The sequence below is a fragment of the Pseudopipra pipra genome, chromosome 8, assembly GCF_036250125.1.
Source record: "Pseudopipra pipra isolate bDixPip1 chromosome 8, bDixPip1.hap1, whole genome shotgun sequence".
Lineage (NCBI taxonomy): Eukaryota > Metazoa > Chordata > Aves > Passeriformes > Pipridae > Pseudopipra > Pseudopipra pipra.
The window spans coordinates 29,348,011-29,365,468 of NC_087556.1; the positions used below are offsets into that span (position 1 = coordinate 29,348,011).

The 17,458-nt window shown below is 39.2% G+C and overlaps 1 protein-coding gene across 13 annotated transcripts in view; it reads right to left on the bottom strand.

Annotated features, from left to right (window-relative positions):
• The window catches only part of ABLIM1 (actin binding LIM protein 1), a 201,083-nt gene that overhangs the window by 137,822 nt on the left and 45,803 nt on the right, over window positions 1-17,458 (bottom strand). For 4 of the 13 annotated variants that reach the window (XM_064663408.1, XM_064663401.1, XM_064663400.1 and 1 more), the window contains exon 1: window positions 293-1,201. The exons of 1 other annotated variant lie outside the window; for it this stretch is intronic. In XM_064663408.1, coding sequence (XP_064519478.1) covers window positions 293-530 — 238 coding nt within the window. In that variant the 5' untranslated portion in view covers window positions 531-1,201. Of the gene's footprint in view, window positions 1-292; window positions 1,203-13,722; window positions 13,890-17,458 lie in introns of those variants that run through there. 8 more of the 13 variants (XM_064663407.1, XM_064663406.1, XM_064663402.1 and 5 more) reach the window with 5 other exon arrangements.

Sequence of the window (17,458 nt, forward strand, 5' to 3'; positions counted from 1 at the left end):
AAAGGTACTTTTCTAGCTTAAATACTTCTGAAGTTTACGGTCCCATTTGTCCCAGGATGGCCACATAGAAAGAGCCACATCTATGTCCATCAACTACTTTTGACTATCCAGATTCTAATTTGGCTTTTTATTATTCTTTCCTTCCTCTCTGTCAGTGATAAATATTTCTCCACACCTGAACACACTTACTGTCATAAACTATCTTGCTGCTATGCTAAAAATAAGGTAACTGTAAAGCAATTTAGTCTATTCACCAACCAAAAATCAAGATCCAATGCCAGTCTTCACTTACCCAGATCCTCAGGAGTGTCAAATAACTGCTCACACAAGTAATAGTCATCTGGATTCAAGTAGGGCAGTTGCTTCAGCAAGCTCTGCTTAGGAATGAGATACAAGACCTCTGCAATATTCCCATCCTCAATTACTGACATCCTTCTGACTGAATTTCGAAATTTCACTTTTTCCAGCACCAGTTCTTCACCTGATCCACACAGCTTCCCAAAGCTGTTTAAGATGGGGAAAGAAGGCATTTCTATTCAGAAGAAGGTAGGGAAAGCAACCTGTAGTGCATGCAGTCGGTCCACTACCCACGGCACACTGCCCTTTCCAATCCTTCTCTTTTTCTCTTATCCAGCAAAGGAGATTAAGGAAGATATATTTTTAGTGATTATCTTCAAGAGATCACAACAGTATGCTTGATCAGGTGATTGCCATCTACAACTACTGTAATCAGTTGAATCTCATCCCCACGAATGCAAAAAAATCAGAAACAAAACCATAAAGAGTATCTGAAAATCAGATTAATATTCAGGACAAGAGAAAGAACGTAACTGAGTTATATAAGAGGATTAGTTTAAAATCAAAAAACCTTGCTGTGTCAAAAATCTTATTATGGAAGAATCATCATCATCATCATCATAAGCTACAAAGGCACATCTGTGCATTTAATCTGCCATGGCCCCCGTTCCATGCCAGGTCTGTCTGTGTGCTACAGTGAAAAGGCTGTAGTAAAGGGAGAGCATGTCGATCCTCCTTTTTGAGGAATGTACCAGCACTGGCTAGCACTGCTTCATAAGCAGATTTCTTTGGAGAAATCCTTTCTGCAGCTTTCACTGCCTATTGCAAACGAAAGCACTTAAGCTTTCCCCTAACTACTAAGGATTGGTTCACTTCTGCTCTTCCTCTCCACCTTCCTGCAGAGCTGACAGCAGAAGCTTTGCAGATACTGTGCCAACCCTTCCTGCTTCACTTACAAGAAGTATTTACATTAATCCAATTCCAGTGACTTGCTAATCTAATCATCTAATGAATATTTCTCCCTGGGGAAAGGCAGTGTTAATCATCAACAGGGCACTGGAAAGTCACAGGAAATTCCAAAGCAAAAGATATTAAAAAAAAAAAAAAACAAAACAACCAACAACATTCATCATCTGTAAGAGAAAATTACAGGTAGACCCCTGATCTGGACCTGCTCAGAGACAACTTCAGATTTTTTACTGAGTGAAATTCCCAGAGACAAATGCATAACCAGTGTCTGGCCCAGGTTTTCTCCTTAACACACAGAAGTTAACTATAGCTGCAAAATGACCTGGTGTAATCACCACACTGCTTCCAGTAAGGCTTTTACTAAATTAGCAGGTGAAAAAACCTACCAATAGGCTTACTGAGCACAGTGAGAAACTGTCACTTAATTCTTCCCTCAAAACTCAGAGCTCAAGTACTAACTCCAGATGGGGACAGGCTTTGAAGAGAAGACTGCTTTATTTACTGTTTTAAAGAGAAAATATCATCACATAAATCCAGACTTTGATCATCTCTTATTACAGAGCTCCTATGAGGTCAATCACATTTTATTTCTCAAGTAGTATGACTTCTATATTATCTTGAAAACAAGCCTGAAATCACAGTTCCATTAAACAGCCAGTCTCCTGAGTTTTCTAATCAATCACAGGTACAGTAGGGCAAAGCCAGAATGAATCTGCACACTGTAATAATTTTAATGAGGTGATGTATGTTTGAGGAGGAGCTGGTTCAATAAATATAGCAATTCCAGTTCTGCCTTAGAGTATCTTGTATCAGATCAGACATCTCAGCAAATGCTGTGTTTTAAGCATTCCTCCTAGGAAATGAAGCTTTGCAGCAATTTTTCAATCTCTCCTAGATTTCTCAGCCTACTGACCTGTACACTGCAGCCCCTCAGTGGAAAAGACAGCTCTGAAAATCCAAAACCTTCTGCCACTTCAGCTGAAGGTGGATCACCAGTGCTTAAAGCAGAGGGATGACTCATAGGAGATGGCTGGGTGCACGTTGACACAAGTATCTCTCAGTGCAAGAGCGTCATTTGTTGCTGGATAATCGGTGAAGGATGTTGACATCTGACAACAGCAGTGCCAACTCTCCTCACTGACACGTCATGGTGGACTTTGCCCTTTGAGGCAGGTGAGGCAAAAGCACACATTGCTCATACATGAACTCTGCTGCAGAAGTTAATCCTCATAAAAGCAGAAAGGTGAGCTCTGCAGAAACTGTTTAAACTACGGCAACATTTCCTTGGCTGCCTAAATCCCGGAAGAAAAGCTTGTCCTTCATTGGAGTTTGAACACACTGCTTTGAGACTGACTCCCCATTATCTGCTGTATCCATGCTGATTCCAACCTTCAGCTCTAGTCACCAAGGCAGTCATTATAACAGCTATTGCAGTAAGAACTAAACCAGCATGACCTCTATATCCACTAGAGAAACAGTCAGCCTGTGGCCACTGTAGAAGAGTCTGATGTTGTATCAGTGGCGCACAATCCAGCGTCCTTCCACCACCAAGACACATGGGATTGGTGGGGGACCACAGACCAGAATTTAGGGACCCTAACATGTCACTGCAGAAGCATCCTGCTTAATTAAAAAAAAGATTCTCCTTTCTCTGAGAGAGACTTCTCTAATGCTGCCCCTTTCCAGCTCTGGCTATTGCTGTCGCTGCCTGAGAACCCCCCTTTCAAAGACCATATGCCAGCTGCTCCTTATAACACAAAGCAATATAATTTTTTGATAGTTTTTTTTTTAAGTACAGTGTATGTGTTGAAGAGCCTCCATCCTGTCAGTATGCAATATAAGAGGACAAGCAGTAGAAATGAGCAAAATAAGACCAGGAAGCATCAGTGTGGCTTCCCAAAGAAGACGAAGGACTGTTTGAAAAAGTAGGACAAGGCCTGCAATACACTGTTACCAATCACTGGCATTTAGCCTTAGTCTGAATGAAAAAGTCAGTTGTGATCTCCTACCACTTAAGTAAAGCATTCAATTAAGTGGAAAAGACTGATTTCTAACATTCTGGGTGAAGAGAAAAGAAAAAGGCAGGAAACACAAGGGCACAAGCTTGTTCTTATGTTTCTTGAAAGCCAGTCTCAGGAATCCAGGGCACTCAACTCAGAACTAGTGTTGAGGAAATTTTCTCAATATCTGCCAAGTAGCAAATCATGTTTAAATCACTGCCAATTCAAAGCCACGTCTAATCCAAGTAGTCAGTGTTGGGATCTCGAGCCTTCACAGAGCACAGTGTGAGGTATGGGCACTTTCCAGACTGACAATTTTCACAGGGGGCTGGCTGGATCTGAGACAGGATTAAGCAGAACAGCTACTTTAAATATTTTATCTCATTACCAACTTTATAAATATTTTATTTATAAATATTTCCAGTTGTCTCAAGATCATTTCCTATTCAATCCCCTCTGAATTCACCAAACCAATTGGCTGCCTGGATGATAAAAATACATGTATGTTTCATATGCAACCAGGAATAGAAGCTTCTGCACTAATTCTACTAGAACAGAAGTAACAAAAAAATATGACTGCAATGCACAAATAAATTACAAAACAGAACAGCGAGCAGTGAGTAATAGTAAAAATCAGACAACAAGGGCTAAACAAATTGTAGAAGAAACATCCCTCCATGCTCCAGAGCAACACAGAATTAGACTTGCCCTTCAGCTAAGTGAAAGGCAGAAATGTGTAGTGCACTAATGCTGTCTTTAATTGCTTCTGCCATCAGAGTTAAACTTCTTGCAAATGCATTTCAGTGTGACTTTATTCTTATATTGAAAGCAACAAAAACCCCAAGCAAAAACCCAAGAAATTGAAGTCAGACACACTAGCTCTGCAAAACCTAGCTGCAAAAAATAATCAAAAACACAGGAAGGAAGGTAAAACAAAATGACATTTTCCTTTTCCCTCATACCACTAGGAGGGTAACACATCTATTGCACAGGTAGGTAGCCCCACATAGTGTTTCTTGCATCTCTCCAAGGCCACAGGATTATCACAATTATCTTATTCTCCCATATAAGAATTCTCAAAGATATCAAGAGTAAGGAGGGGAAAAAAAGGGCGTTCATATAAATGAAAAATGAGCAAGCACTATATCTATTTATACCATGAAATATAGTTATCCACACAATAAAATAACTAAAACAGCAAGCGACAGCAAAAAAAATTCCAATATTCAAGTTCACACACACACACACAAAAAAGAAACAAAACCTTGTGGTAAAATTACTTCACACATGAAAATTTTTCACTTTTGACACACACAATTTACTTACTCAAGACTGCAGGATGACGTACAAACCCTCAGCTATTTACTGTAAACTTGAGGAAACACTTCATCCCCACAATGAAGACCAAAAAAATCCACATGCACATCTTAATTTCTTTACCTAAATGTCCAAAACAGGCAGTCATCTTCTGGGCATACTGACATAAGCCCTTCACACTGTAGGGTTCCTCACCAAGGACCTGCTCAGTCATGGCTTCAGAATGAGCTGCCTTTCTCTGCAAAGTCAACCAACTACTGCTTGCTTGAGACTGATAAGACAACAGAGCTTCCTCTTCCAATTTATCTCCATTAATAATTCAGGTCCTACATAAAATTTGCTGAGGTTTAAAAAACGGCAGTGCAAAGCTCTTTTGTGGCTTTTGAAGTAATCATATTTTAGTCCTTAAAAAGTATCTCAGCTATTATATTCCGATAATTTACAGGAAGTATTTTCAAATTGAAACAAAATCCATTCCCTTGCTGCACAAGGGGAAATATTGTTGGGATTATGCTCAGATCAGTGAGACATTTAAAACATTCACCCAGCTCAAATCCAGAAACAGAATGACCAGCACTACTAAAATGTGTTAGTACATATTGTTTAGTGTTTTCAGCAATGACACGGACAGTGGGATCAAGTGCACACAATGAGTGAGGTGAAACACTGGCACAGGTTGCCCAGAAAGGTTGTGGATGCTCCATCCCCGGAAAAATTCAAGGCCAGGTTGGATGGGGCTCTGAGCAACCTGATCTAGTGGAAGATGTCCCTGCTCATTGCAGGAGGGTTTGAATAGATGACCTTTAAATTTTCCTTTAAACCCAAACCACTCTATGATTCCATGATAATCTTGCAAACCGACATGTCCACTGCTATAAGTACACCACTAGTTCACCCTGCACCACTTCTCAGTGCTGTATATCTTCTGGGAACTGAAAACCCCTAAACAGCCCAGGTACAAACATCATTGTGTTTTCTGGTACTTTCCAGCACAGCATATTTCAGAAGAACTAAGGCACCACAGCCAGGAGCAACAGGAAGAGGGTATTTTCTCAGCTCACTCACTGGAGCATGAGGCCCATCTAATCTTGTTGTTATCTTGGTTGAGAAGAAAATACACAAGAACTGACTCAGCAGTCCTGCTGCCAGCCAGCTGCAGTGGCCGCACATACCTATCTCTGTTCTGCTTGCCTAAAAAATCCAGTACTAATCACATCATCAATGAAATCTACTTAGCTAAACACTTGCAGAATGGTTTTGGCTTGACTCGGGTGATGATTACCAGGGAGGAACAGGTGATCCTCACAAGGAAATATGCTCCTTGTTCACTACACTTGGTTTTTGTCCGTTCACTTGACACTTGCTGCTTCCTTACTAAGACCATATCCACTCCTGAAAAAACATTTAGTAGAGATCATATAATGACTGCTGATAGCCACATTAAGCACTGTTACTACTAAGCAGACACTTTAAAGAGAGATCTGTGCTAGTACATCTAGATGCAAATTTTATTCAGAACAGATTGAAAAGCCTAGTTTAAGTATTTAATAATACTTCAACAATTTATTGTCTACAAAAGCATAAGAGGTAGGAATTCTACTGTCCGCCGGTCTCTACCAAGTTGGTTTGCTGGTTTAAACCCAAGTAAGGTTCTACAAGGTAAGCCATACTACTGTTTATGGCAGGAGGAACAGAAAGACCACAAAGCTACAAGGCATCTCTGTGCTGACAAAAAACCAGAGTGGCTCACTGAGAAGGGCTAACTCAGGTTAAAGTGATATCAAAGGCAGAATGGTTTGTGTTATAACTCAGCTGAGCAACACCATCAAGCAGGAGTCTCCCACACAGGCTTGTTACCAAGCTGCCACATCGAATTTTTTCTCCATTGCTATTATAACTGACCTTTGAGTAATCATTAGCCAAATTCCATCCAAAACACCTGTTTCAGCAGCACACACACGTGAAGCACAGTAGTGAAGAAATGTTACAAAGTCTGTCAAGTCGATGAAGTCCTTGAAAGTCTAAGTGAAAGGACAAGTTCAAGCCTGAATAGGGTGAAGCTACTTTTGTATTGTTGTACACTGAGTTAAACTTCAACTCTTTGTAAAAACATCTGGGGATCTCCCAAGGTGGCACACTGCAAACTGAAGCCCAGGTTTATACATCAACAGCAAGACTTGCATGCACAAACTCTTTCGTTAAACTAATTCAGAAATAAGAAAAAGATGTTATTTTATGTACTGGTTTCTTGGTATTCATTCAAAAACATACATGAAACATCGCTTTGCTTTTATTCTCCTGTTACAATTCGTAACCAAGAAAAAACACAAGAGAAAACACAACTGCATTTCTCAGACTTAACTAAGACCATTGTCATGGTTTGAGAAAACTGTTTCCCCCCACCACAACCATGCAGTGACAATTTCCTTTCCCAACTGATGACATTTGCAAAATCTTTCAGCTGAATTAAAGCATTGTGCTCAGCTTCCTGTTATCAACTATGTATGATAACTTCCATGGCACATGAGCCTTTGATAACAAAGCCCAGCTTTGCAGTGCATTGTAACACTGGACAGGCAGCATAACAAGCTCTTGGGAATGCTTTCCCCTTTGCTGTACGCTCAGAAACTGAATCTGACTCACTTCCCTAAATCCCAACAACCACCAAGTTTATCCTCCAGTGAAACAGTGAGCAGAAGGATTAAACAAACAAAGATATCTAAACAATATGCTTGAGGTTACATCAAATCATCTTTTTCTCAGACAAAAGAGAGAGCCATTTACCTTCACATGAAATTATTAACTGGGCTGAAATAGTACACAGAAAATCAATCACCAAATGAAATACTCAAATGATGTTAGGGAAAAAAAAAACCCACCTCAAAACAATAATGTCAGTTAGCAAAGTACTGTCTACTACCTCTCCAAGCCTTAACATGGGATTTGAGAAACATGCTGTCTCTGCTCTCTCACAGACTTGCTGTTCATCCCTAAGCCATTCCCTTAATCTCTTTCATTGTGTTTCCCCCTATCACTTTCCCCCCTCACAAGGGATTTGTAACAATAGGTACATTAAAGACTGAAGTTTTCAGATTCTGTGATAATGGAAACTATAGAAGTACCACAGATAATAACACTAGGAACTCACTGGTCAGCATTAAAAAAGAGGTCATGTAAAGCATAGCTGAGTGCTTCTCCTTGATCTCCATTACCTTACAACTTCATTACCATATTTCCCAACGATTTTCCAATAGATTGCAGCCCTTATTTAACACTAAAAGTGCTCATTTTCCATGGAAAATCAGGTTATCCGGTAAGGCAAAGAGTTAATTCTGTACATCTTCTTGCATCTGAAAATTCCATTTTTAGTTATTCTTCCCCAAACTAGCAAAATCCTGCTACCATGGTTGCTGTGACTAGAAGAGTTATCAGGTTATGACAAAAGCTATTTACCTTACTTTATCAATTCCAATGTTTATTTCAGAGTAGTCATGGAAAAAAAAATAATCTCTTCACATCTATTTTCAGACATAAAATAACAGTGTGTGCATTAATGGATCTGTCTATTGCATTATTACAAGATGAGGTGGCTCAGCATTTTATTTCCTGGCAGCACAAGGCTAATCTATTGATCTACAATGTCAAGAACACTGCACTGTGTATTCTTACAGCAAAACCAATCCTTTTTACTTATATGTGGGGAAAAAAACAAACTGCAATTGCTGACAACTGAAGCAATCTTGTAGGCAGGATATAGTGAAAGCTATATGAAATATAAATATAAAAACTGCTGCACCCCCAAGACTCTGTATGATTGAACAATTGACTCCACAACACAATTTAAGCGCTTGCCTATCTTAAAGTTTATAAATAATCCCACAACTTCCGTGGGGCTGAGCTCTATGCTAGAAGTCAAAGAGATGCCTAAGCCACTCTGGGGAGCAATTAGCCAAAAGGATCCTGCCAGAAGCTGGCAGTCCTTCAGATCTTCAGTAGGAAGCTTTTTTTCTATTCCTCACCAATGCTTAGGTGTCTTTTATTTAAACAGAGCAAAGACTTTCAAGATAACTGTAATTCCTTTAATCATACTTTTTTTCCTTTACTTTTCCTTTCTTGAACTTTGACATTTTTCTTCCAGCTAAAAGGAGAAACTGCTTGTAACATTCTCTTCACAATGCAGACTTCATAGGAACCGAGACAGAAATACTTTGGGAAGCAAAGAGATCAAAGTTGAAAGCTTTATTTATTTCCTGTACCCTTGTAAAGAATGATGTGTTACAAGCATGGCATCAAAGAAAGCACCACTCCATTTGTTATGTATTGAAATAAACTGCATATTATTATACTCCCTTCTGACACATCACATAATTACAAAAATATGCACAGTAACTTTACCGAAATGCTGAACAAAGAATTATACAAGAAGAAAGTCTCCACATCACTGCAGGGCTACCTGAACATCTTAGGTTGACATTACCCCTTCTTTCCTAACAGTAGATCTTCTGCTGTAGATGTAGCACCAGCACACATGATCATAAGAATTAAGTATTTCTCTTGCTGCATCCAATTCACGATGTCTCCAACATCATAGCCATTCTCAGAGCATGGCATAACTCTAAAAGGACAACTTCTGCAGTCACACTGCCCTCTCCTAGCTTCAGTGAAGCTTTAAAAGAGATTCTTTCTTTGTACTACAAGGACTAATTTAAGCCCCTACCAGAAGCCAGTACAAACTTTTTGTCAGTGTCCATCACAACTAAGAATAGGAGGTTACCTTTCTATACAGTGGAAAGCATGGCACTACTACAGGATGCCAAAAATGACATCAGATTACTTCATTCACTGCCAACATTCCTAATAAAAGCAGCTTTAAATATGCTGTGTTGGCTAACCTTTGTCTTCTAATTAAATAAATCCTACAGCACTGCTGAACCCTTCCTCTTGTGGTCAGCACTATCTTATGGTTAAATCAGCTGCACACACACACACAAGTGCTCAAAAGAGCCATGTTAAAAACTAAGAAACTGTCAGTTAAGCAAAATTATGACTCTATGAGCAGCTCACTTCTCACACAGGGATCACATTCTGCACAGGCAAAAATGAGGTATAGTCACATCTGAAAATGCATTGGTGGGGCAGACAAAACACTTGGAATTTGTTTCAATCTATGAATGGCAGGAAATTGCATATAACGTACCATGTACCAACTAGTATTTGATAAAGAGAGGTTTTGGTCCCCCTGGATATTCTGTGGTCATAGAAACAGTTTGCTTGTTTTTTATTGAGAGTTTACTGGAATCTACTCAAATAAGTGCTGTAATCTGGCACCATCAGGAAAAGCAACAGCCAGAGAAACACAGCAAACTTCCAAAGCTGACAGGACATTAAAGAGGAGACACATGTTCTTGATTTGACAACAGGTATAGCTGGGTTTGTTCTTTACCAGTGCCACTCAACACAGGACAAGCCTTATTTTACGATATTTCCCTGACATGTCTGATGTTGTGAAGCCGTGCCTATCAAATCCCATCAGAGTTATTCAAAGATAGCATTAAATCTTGATCCTGTAGAGGAAGTGGAGGGCACTCACAATCTAGCCCTCTACAATTTTAGAAGAGAAGGTAGGAGATAAGGTTTTACAACAGTGGGAAAAATCATTCCAGTGGTATCACAAACTATAGGAATGGTGAATGAGTCAAATGGAGTAGCTAAAAAGAATCTAAGACCACTACATTGACTACTTGACTGACATTTACCCTATTGTATTTGCAGCAATGATTTACAGTAGTATTTCTTCAGCAAGAATTTCTTGATTTTATCCTGACATTACTTGACCAAATGACATCTATTGACATTAATTTTTCTTGTAAGGTTATGTGTGTCATGGGTTACTAAGAAAAGTAGTTTTTCCAGCTAGTGAACTTTAAACACAAGTGTGGGATTTTAATTAATTTTAAATTAACTGTAACTAGAACATAGTGTAAAGTCAAGATGGCCCTGGCCATCTTTGAGGGAGGATCTTCTGCTGCATTCTTAGTCATCATCATGGAGTCTCTGTACTTCTTGTTACTTAAAATATATTAAATGTTGCATCTAGACAGTTGGTTCAGCATGAGAGGCCTGGTTCTTCAGTTTATGTAGAATGCAAACAACTATTAATAGTACATATTAGGAGGTTAGTTTGTTTGGGTTTTTTCAGTGTAAACACTCCCTCAGTCTAAAGCAAAACTTAGTTTCCTTTTATTTGTGTTGACGTTACCACTGTGGTATTTGTTTAAAACACAGATTTACCACTGACACAAATCAACGACCAAGAAAAAAATCCCTTTTCCATGAATTCAGCTTCAAAATTCCTCTGGTATTAACACTCTCTAGTCATCTTTAATTTTTTTGTGGTCAGAGTTTCATTCTGGTTTGATTTAGGAATAGTTCTGCAATGAAGAATAGCAAAACAACAACAACAATTAAAGAAAGTAGGCAAGCCAGCCAAACTGTCAGGCTGTGTGAACAAAAACTGATTGATGAACTATTTCTACCAGCACTGTGCAAAATTTTCAGATGAATCAGTTAAAACAGGTGCTGACCACCACAGCATTTATCAGAAGAAAACCTTATGTTCTAAACATACGTTGTGCATATTTTCAGACTGAAATTAGCTGGCAGCTTCCAGTTACTTTCTTTTTAACTAGGAATGAATTATAAGATAATGCCTTATTTTGTAGTGGTTTTCTGATTCTTTTGTTATTGAGGTTTCCCCTCCACATTCATGCTTTCTTTGAAATCCAAATCCTCCCGGTACTTTTCCTTGAATCAATTAATTCATTCTGAGTAAGTAAAGAATTTCAGTTCTCCAGCTGCTTACTGGGTTATCATCAGAATGAGGTCAGGCCTTCCACCTTAAAATAGACAGCTGACAAAAAGCATTAGTGGATCATTTTTCTAGAATGAGAAAACCAGCACCTGAAATGGATTAAAAATGAAAGTAAAACATTTAATTACCCACTTTAATGAAATGACAAACAATTATCTCTACATATATATGTATTATATTTCAAGATGGTTTGATTCTCAACCCCCTCCTAACGTTAGGGAAGAGAAAGTGCAAAAACCTACAGAGTAGCAGGGAGAAGTAATCAATCATTTCTCCTGTGCTTTCTCAGCGTGGCAGCCAGGAGTTTGTCCACTAGGACCCAACAGTGAGAATAGATTTCCATACCCACCTAAGAAGTCACCAGGACCAACCAAAGCAGGCAGAGATACAAGCAAGACTTCCCCAGTTCTCAGTATATCTGGTCAAGAATGGAGAAACAGATGTTCAGCCTAATCACTCCATAATGAATACCCACAGGACTTGAGGATAAATGTTCATTTGATCAGTGTGTTCACACGATATGGTCATCTCTCACATCACAAGAATATCACAGAATCAGAGAAACACAGAATCCTTTAGGTTGGAAAAGACTTCTAAAATCATGGAGTCCAACCATTGAACCCATCATTGCCAAGTTCAGCACTAACCATGTCCTCAAGTGCCACATATCTGAATATACAGAAACAGCTGATTTTAACCAAATGCTATTCAATTGTACTCTGTGGAGATTAATTTGTATTCATGTAATAAATAAAAAACAGCATTTAAAATAAAATAAAGAAATAAGGAAAGAAAAATAAGTAATTTTGATCACCTACTTCAGCACACATTGGGAGAAACAGAAGAAATAGGACTGTTATACCTAGTTCAACATCAGGTTAAGTGTTTGGCCTACAAAGACTAACTAGCAATAGAAATATTGTTATAAACAGCTGGTAGAATGTTTGGGTTATGTTTTTCTGTTTTTTTTTAAGGTAAGGTGATACTTTTCATAAAGATGTGTACACAGTTCTTTAATATGTCTACCTGTACATATTTTAATCTCCAGACCCATAAAGACAGATGAATCTGTCAGACATTATTTTTAAGAGACAAATATTGGATTAGACAATGCAAAGAAAAACATAGGACTTTACGTCTTCCACCTCCAACCCCTGAAATCAGATGGGTACCCCAAGGGTTTATCTATCTGTCCAAGTATAACAGAGAAAGCAACTACCCACACTTGAGTAACCAAGAAAGCTAAATATATCTTTTATACTTATGCTTCTTCCCCTGCCTTTATCTAAGATTGTGGTATAAAAAAAGAGAAATGTTTACTAAGCAAACTAAGATTTGCATGTCTCTTGGATGCAAAGAGTATTCACTTTGTATCACTTTGTTGGAACTCACCACCACAACTGTGCTGAATGTGCTTTTGGTGTGTAGAAGCAAAGTGCTTCGAGTCTCCCCTCCTGGTAGCTCCTTGCAAGTTGCTACACACTGGCATCCTGTGCTGCACAGTCATTCCTGCAGCACCTCTGAGCCCGGGGAAAAGGGAAAGGCACCGCTCACCAGCCACAGCCGCTGAACACCCCTCCCTGCTGCCTGCCTGTGACAGGCGGCTGCAGGACAGCCAAGAACCCGTAGGTGTGCTCAGACAGTAAGTCACAGATTGCACAACGAGGCTTCTCCAGGTTAAACACCAAAGAAATCTGCCCTCAGAAGCACCCTAACGCGGATCTGTTATCAGCTTTTCACTCAAAGCGTTAATTAGCAGACTCAGAACTCTTATGCCACCTTCCACTACATAACTCTAAAACCTCTTTTTTAACAGAACCCACCCCACAGCAAAAGTATGTTGTCATCATCTTTACCTAGAAGACAGAAAACTGCAAAACAGAGCAGTGAATTCTCTCTTACAAAAATACACATGGAGCTGGATAACAAGCATGTTTAATTCCACTGGGTTATGTGCTGCTCCCTATATTAAGAAATCCAGACCAGGGGAGTAACACATGGGTGCATGCACATGCTGTTCAGCCAGGAAACAAAGTCCACTGTTCGTAAAACACACCAGGCTGGAGAGGTGTTTAACTGTTAAACCATTAAAGAAAAACAAACTGAAATAAAGAAATTGCTTTATCATAAAGATCCCAATTTCAGTCGACAGAAGTTCCTCAGCCTGATTTCCTTCTGTAAATCCAAGAACCAATGTCCTGTGGAAGGCTTAACCTATGTTATTTACCAACAGAGATTTACATAGCAGAGCTATAGTCCAGGACAAACCTTTGCCGTTTGCAGAGCTCTGATGTATTTCTAGTTCCATTTGTGCTCTCAAGCAGTACTGTTTCTGGACCTCAAAAGCTACAGCCTCCCAGAGGACAGATGACAAGCTGGAGAAACAAGTGAGAGCCTTCAGAGGTGCTCACTCTATGGCTCCACTCCTAGAATTTCCTGGGTTGAACAGTATTAAAGGGAGTGGCCCAAGCAGAATAGGTGTGTCTGTGTTCCCAAACAGTTTAAAGGAAGAGTGAATATTTTCCTCTAGATATTCCACTAGTGATCAAGACCTTGGTATGTTGTCTTTCAAACAGTGACATGTTTCAATGTATTGACCATTTCAAAGCAGCTGGTATTATTGATAACTAGCTTTTTCATACAACAGAATCCTAAACAGCCTCAAAGGTTGTCTGCAAACAGACTTGACTTTTTCCTGAGACTGTTTTCTTTCTATTTTACTCTGCATCTCGTCTCCACTCCACTCCTTTTCTTTTATGGCTATATTGCACCTAAACAAAAGAGGAAGAATCTGTGGAAGAAACACTGTTACCCCTTTCCACACACACTTGGAGCAGGGAAAGCTGAAGGGCCAGTCACCTTCCCTCTGTTCCCGGAACACCCCTCCCGGACAGAAGCAATTAGGCTGCTGTAAGTGCAGCAGACTTCCAGGCATTTCCTTCTACGCAGTTGCATATACCCAGAGACAAACTGTTCCATGAGCAGATGAATTAATGAATCTTTCTGTTCTGACTGATTCGCGTCCAACATCCTCAACACCCATCAGGTTTGCCCTACCTCCTTGTAACATCCTCTTAGCAATACTATTCCCAGAATGACTTCCAGTTCCTTTCCATTTGTCTGCTTTCCCAGTTCCTCTCCATGTCCTTTAAATCATCCACAGAACCTTTAAGCTGTCTTCTTTAACTGCTTCAGATTCTCCAATTTCCACCCATACGTTCTGAACCACACATTTTCTTCTTTCACTCTCTCACTTTTCCCCTGTACCCATACTACTGGTTAGTATCTTTAAGTTCTGTTTCCCTGAAAGAAGCAGAGAGGAAAGACTGACAGAGAAGTTGCATAACTCTTGTCCTAGGAAATGTGACTGAAAAGCAGCCAAACACAAGGTGCAGAAGCGACAACTTGCAACCCAAAGGCCTCTCTGGAACACTATTACTGTCCTCTGTACATTAATACGGACTGAGTGATGCTGCTGAAACAAGAATCCAACTTTATCCTTAAGATTTCACCTTAGATGAAAAAAAAAGTAATTTCTCCTCTATCCATGAATGAAAAGATGCCAGAAACACATAAAAACTTCTGGGTTCCTGAGAACTGCTAAATCCTACCAAGTTTTGGCCAAGTACTTTTAATTCCCTTCTTCAAACACTAAATCCAGAATTTCCTGGACTCTTGACTCAATTTTTCCCACAATGAATTGTCATCTTCTCAGCCAGTTTATTAAAAATACAGTCATGAAGATGCATAGACAAATGTAAACATGGGCACAGAATCTGGTCTCTCTACCTTTATTCTCAGCTGGCATTGTCCTCCTCTGCCTTTATAAATTTTATTTGCTGCCAAATTAAGTGGATTGCAGGACAGGGCGTTCACTCCATTTGGACTTTAACGTGCCTCACTGAAAATGAATAGCTCATCAGAAACACTGCTTTATTTTCACCACATTCTTCTTTTTAATACTCAAAGCACTCCAGACTTTAATTACCACTATTAACACTCTGATGTGGTAAGCAGATACAATTATTCCTGCTCTATGGACAAAAAATTAAAGCACTATATTCCCAGGAAGTGTTGACCACTAGAATTTATTTATTCTATTTACTCTGCTCCTATGTATCACTGTGTACTGTGTACCTGTCCCAGGGAAAATGCTGAAGCGGAGCTCTATAGGTCCAGAAATAAGTTATTCTGTCCTCAAGTACACCAGTGTAACTTTTCTGCAGTTTCATTTTTTTTCTCTCTTAGGTGAAGAGATAAAGGGGAAGGAAGATGAGAGTGATTCAATATAAATCTACAAGTCACATACTCACACCAGCTATGCATTATTACTACCTGCAACATTAGACAGTATATTCAAAACATGTACAAATTTAAGTCATCTATATGGCTATGTATGTATGTATGTACATACACATCACCTCTTTAATACAATTGACTCTATATTTATTTTCATTTATGTTAAATTAACTGAACATACCTAGTAGCTTTGTACACCGGGATCACTTCTCACATGCTGTACTAATCCCAAGTCCCATCTCAGGACTTCTGTTGCCTAATGCTGAAGGTCTAGTCTCCAGAAACTCCGGAGTACTTGAAATCTGCCAGTGTGCTGTCATAAACATTGTATGTTGCTCTCATGAAAAAAAAATCAAAAAAACATGCAAAAATCTTGCCAAGAGACAAGACTTGGAAATACTGCAGTGTATTATGCTCAGCAGAGAGATGTTTTTGTTGGCTATTAAAGCTCAGCAGAGACTTTCTGGCTGTTAGTTCTCCAGCAATTTCATCGGATTTAGCTTATTCCATCCTACACAGTTCTCAGGCTTATTGTAATTCCTACAAAGTGATTGAGAATAATCAATCCCTGTGCTGCAAGGGATACACAGACCTACACTGGTGCCAGAAAAACAGAGAGACAGCAATATTCTCCATGACTCCATCACAGTGATCAACAATATGACATTTCTTAAATTTAAAATTTGTAATAATTTGTACCATTTTAATTTTCTTTTATTGCCTCTTTTTTTCTTTCCAGACTTCATGTAACCCAAACAGAAGCACCCACAAACTACCCAGTATCAGAAAACCCACTAATCAAGAATGTGATCAGCCACTTCAGAAAGCCACAGGTCCATGAGTCAGCACATTCCTGCTGCATCTAGTGGGAGACACAGAAGGCACCACAATTTCTCCTTCAAGTTTCAAAAGCTGTTCTTCCCCAATAAGATTAGGCCATATTAGCTCAGCCTGCTCCCTGGAAGATTTTATCCCTGTTGAGATATTCTTTTCATACTACAGATGAGGAAAACACCAGGTAAACTGAATGATCCTCCGGGACCACAAAACTCTATGCCCAGCTTAGAAACTGAATCTAGGTGTCATGAATCCCAACCCAATGGTCCAGCCATTACATCTCCTGTTTAAAAAGAATTATTTATTTAAAACAAAACAAAACCACAGAATTTAAAAAACAACCAAACAAAAACCGAAACACAAAACCAGAGACTTTAAAGGATACCAATAAGCTCTTACCAAAAGAAAATTAACTTACCCTGTTCCCTCATAGCTTATCTCCTTATGTCACACCAAGTCCCATACAATGGAAAATGCCCCTTTCACAGTTCCTGTGGATGTCACAGACTTTTCACCAGAGCTGGTTCGTAAGTGACAGGTGAACCAACAGATCACAGGAGCAAAATTACAAGTAGAATCTTCCTCACTACTTCAGCAAAACACGTCCCTAACCTCTCAGTTTAGGTTGACACTCCTGATTGCTGGTAATTCTTCTTATTTACAGTTTCCAGTGGTGACTCCTCCAGAATTTTTTCCCTATGAAATTATTGCATTGGTGTCATTGTCTCTGTCTTGCAGCAGAAACAAATTTACAGCAACTTCTTCAGAGTTTGTGCACAGCAATTATTTTCAAGTGCTTAGAACAAGTATTATGTCATGTCTCCTGTGCTCCATAAAAGTGAAACTTTATAGACATATAAAGTGTAGC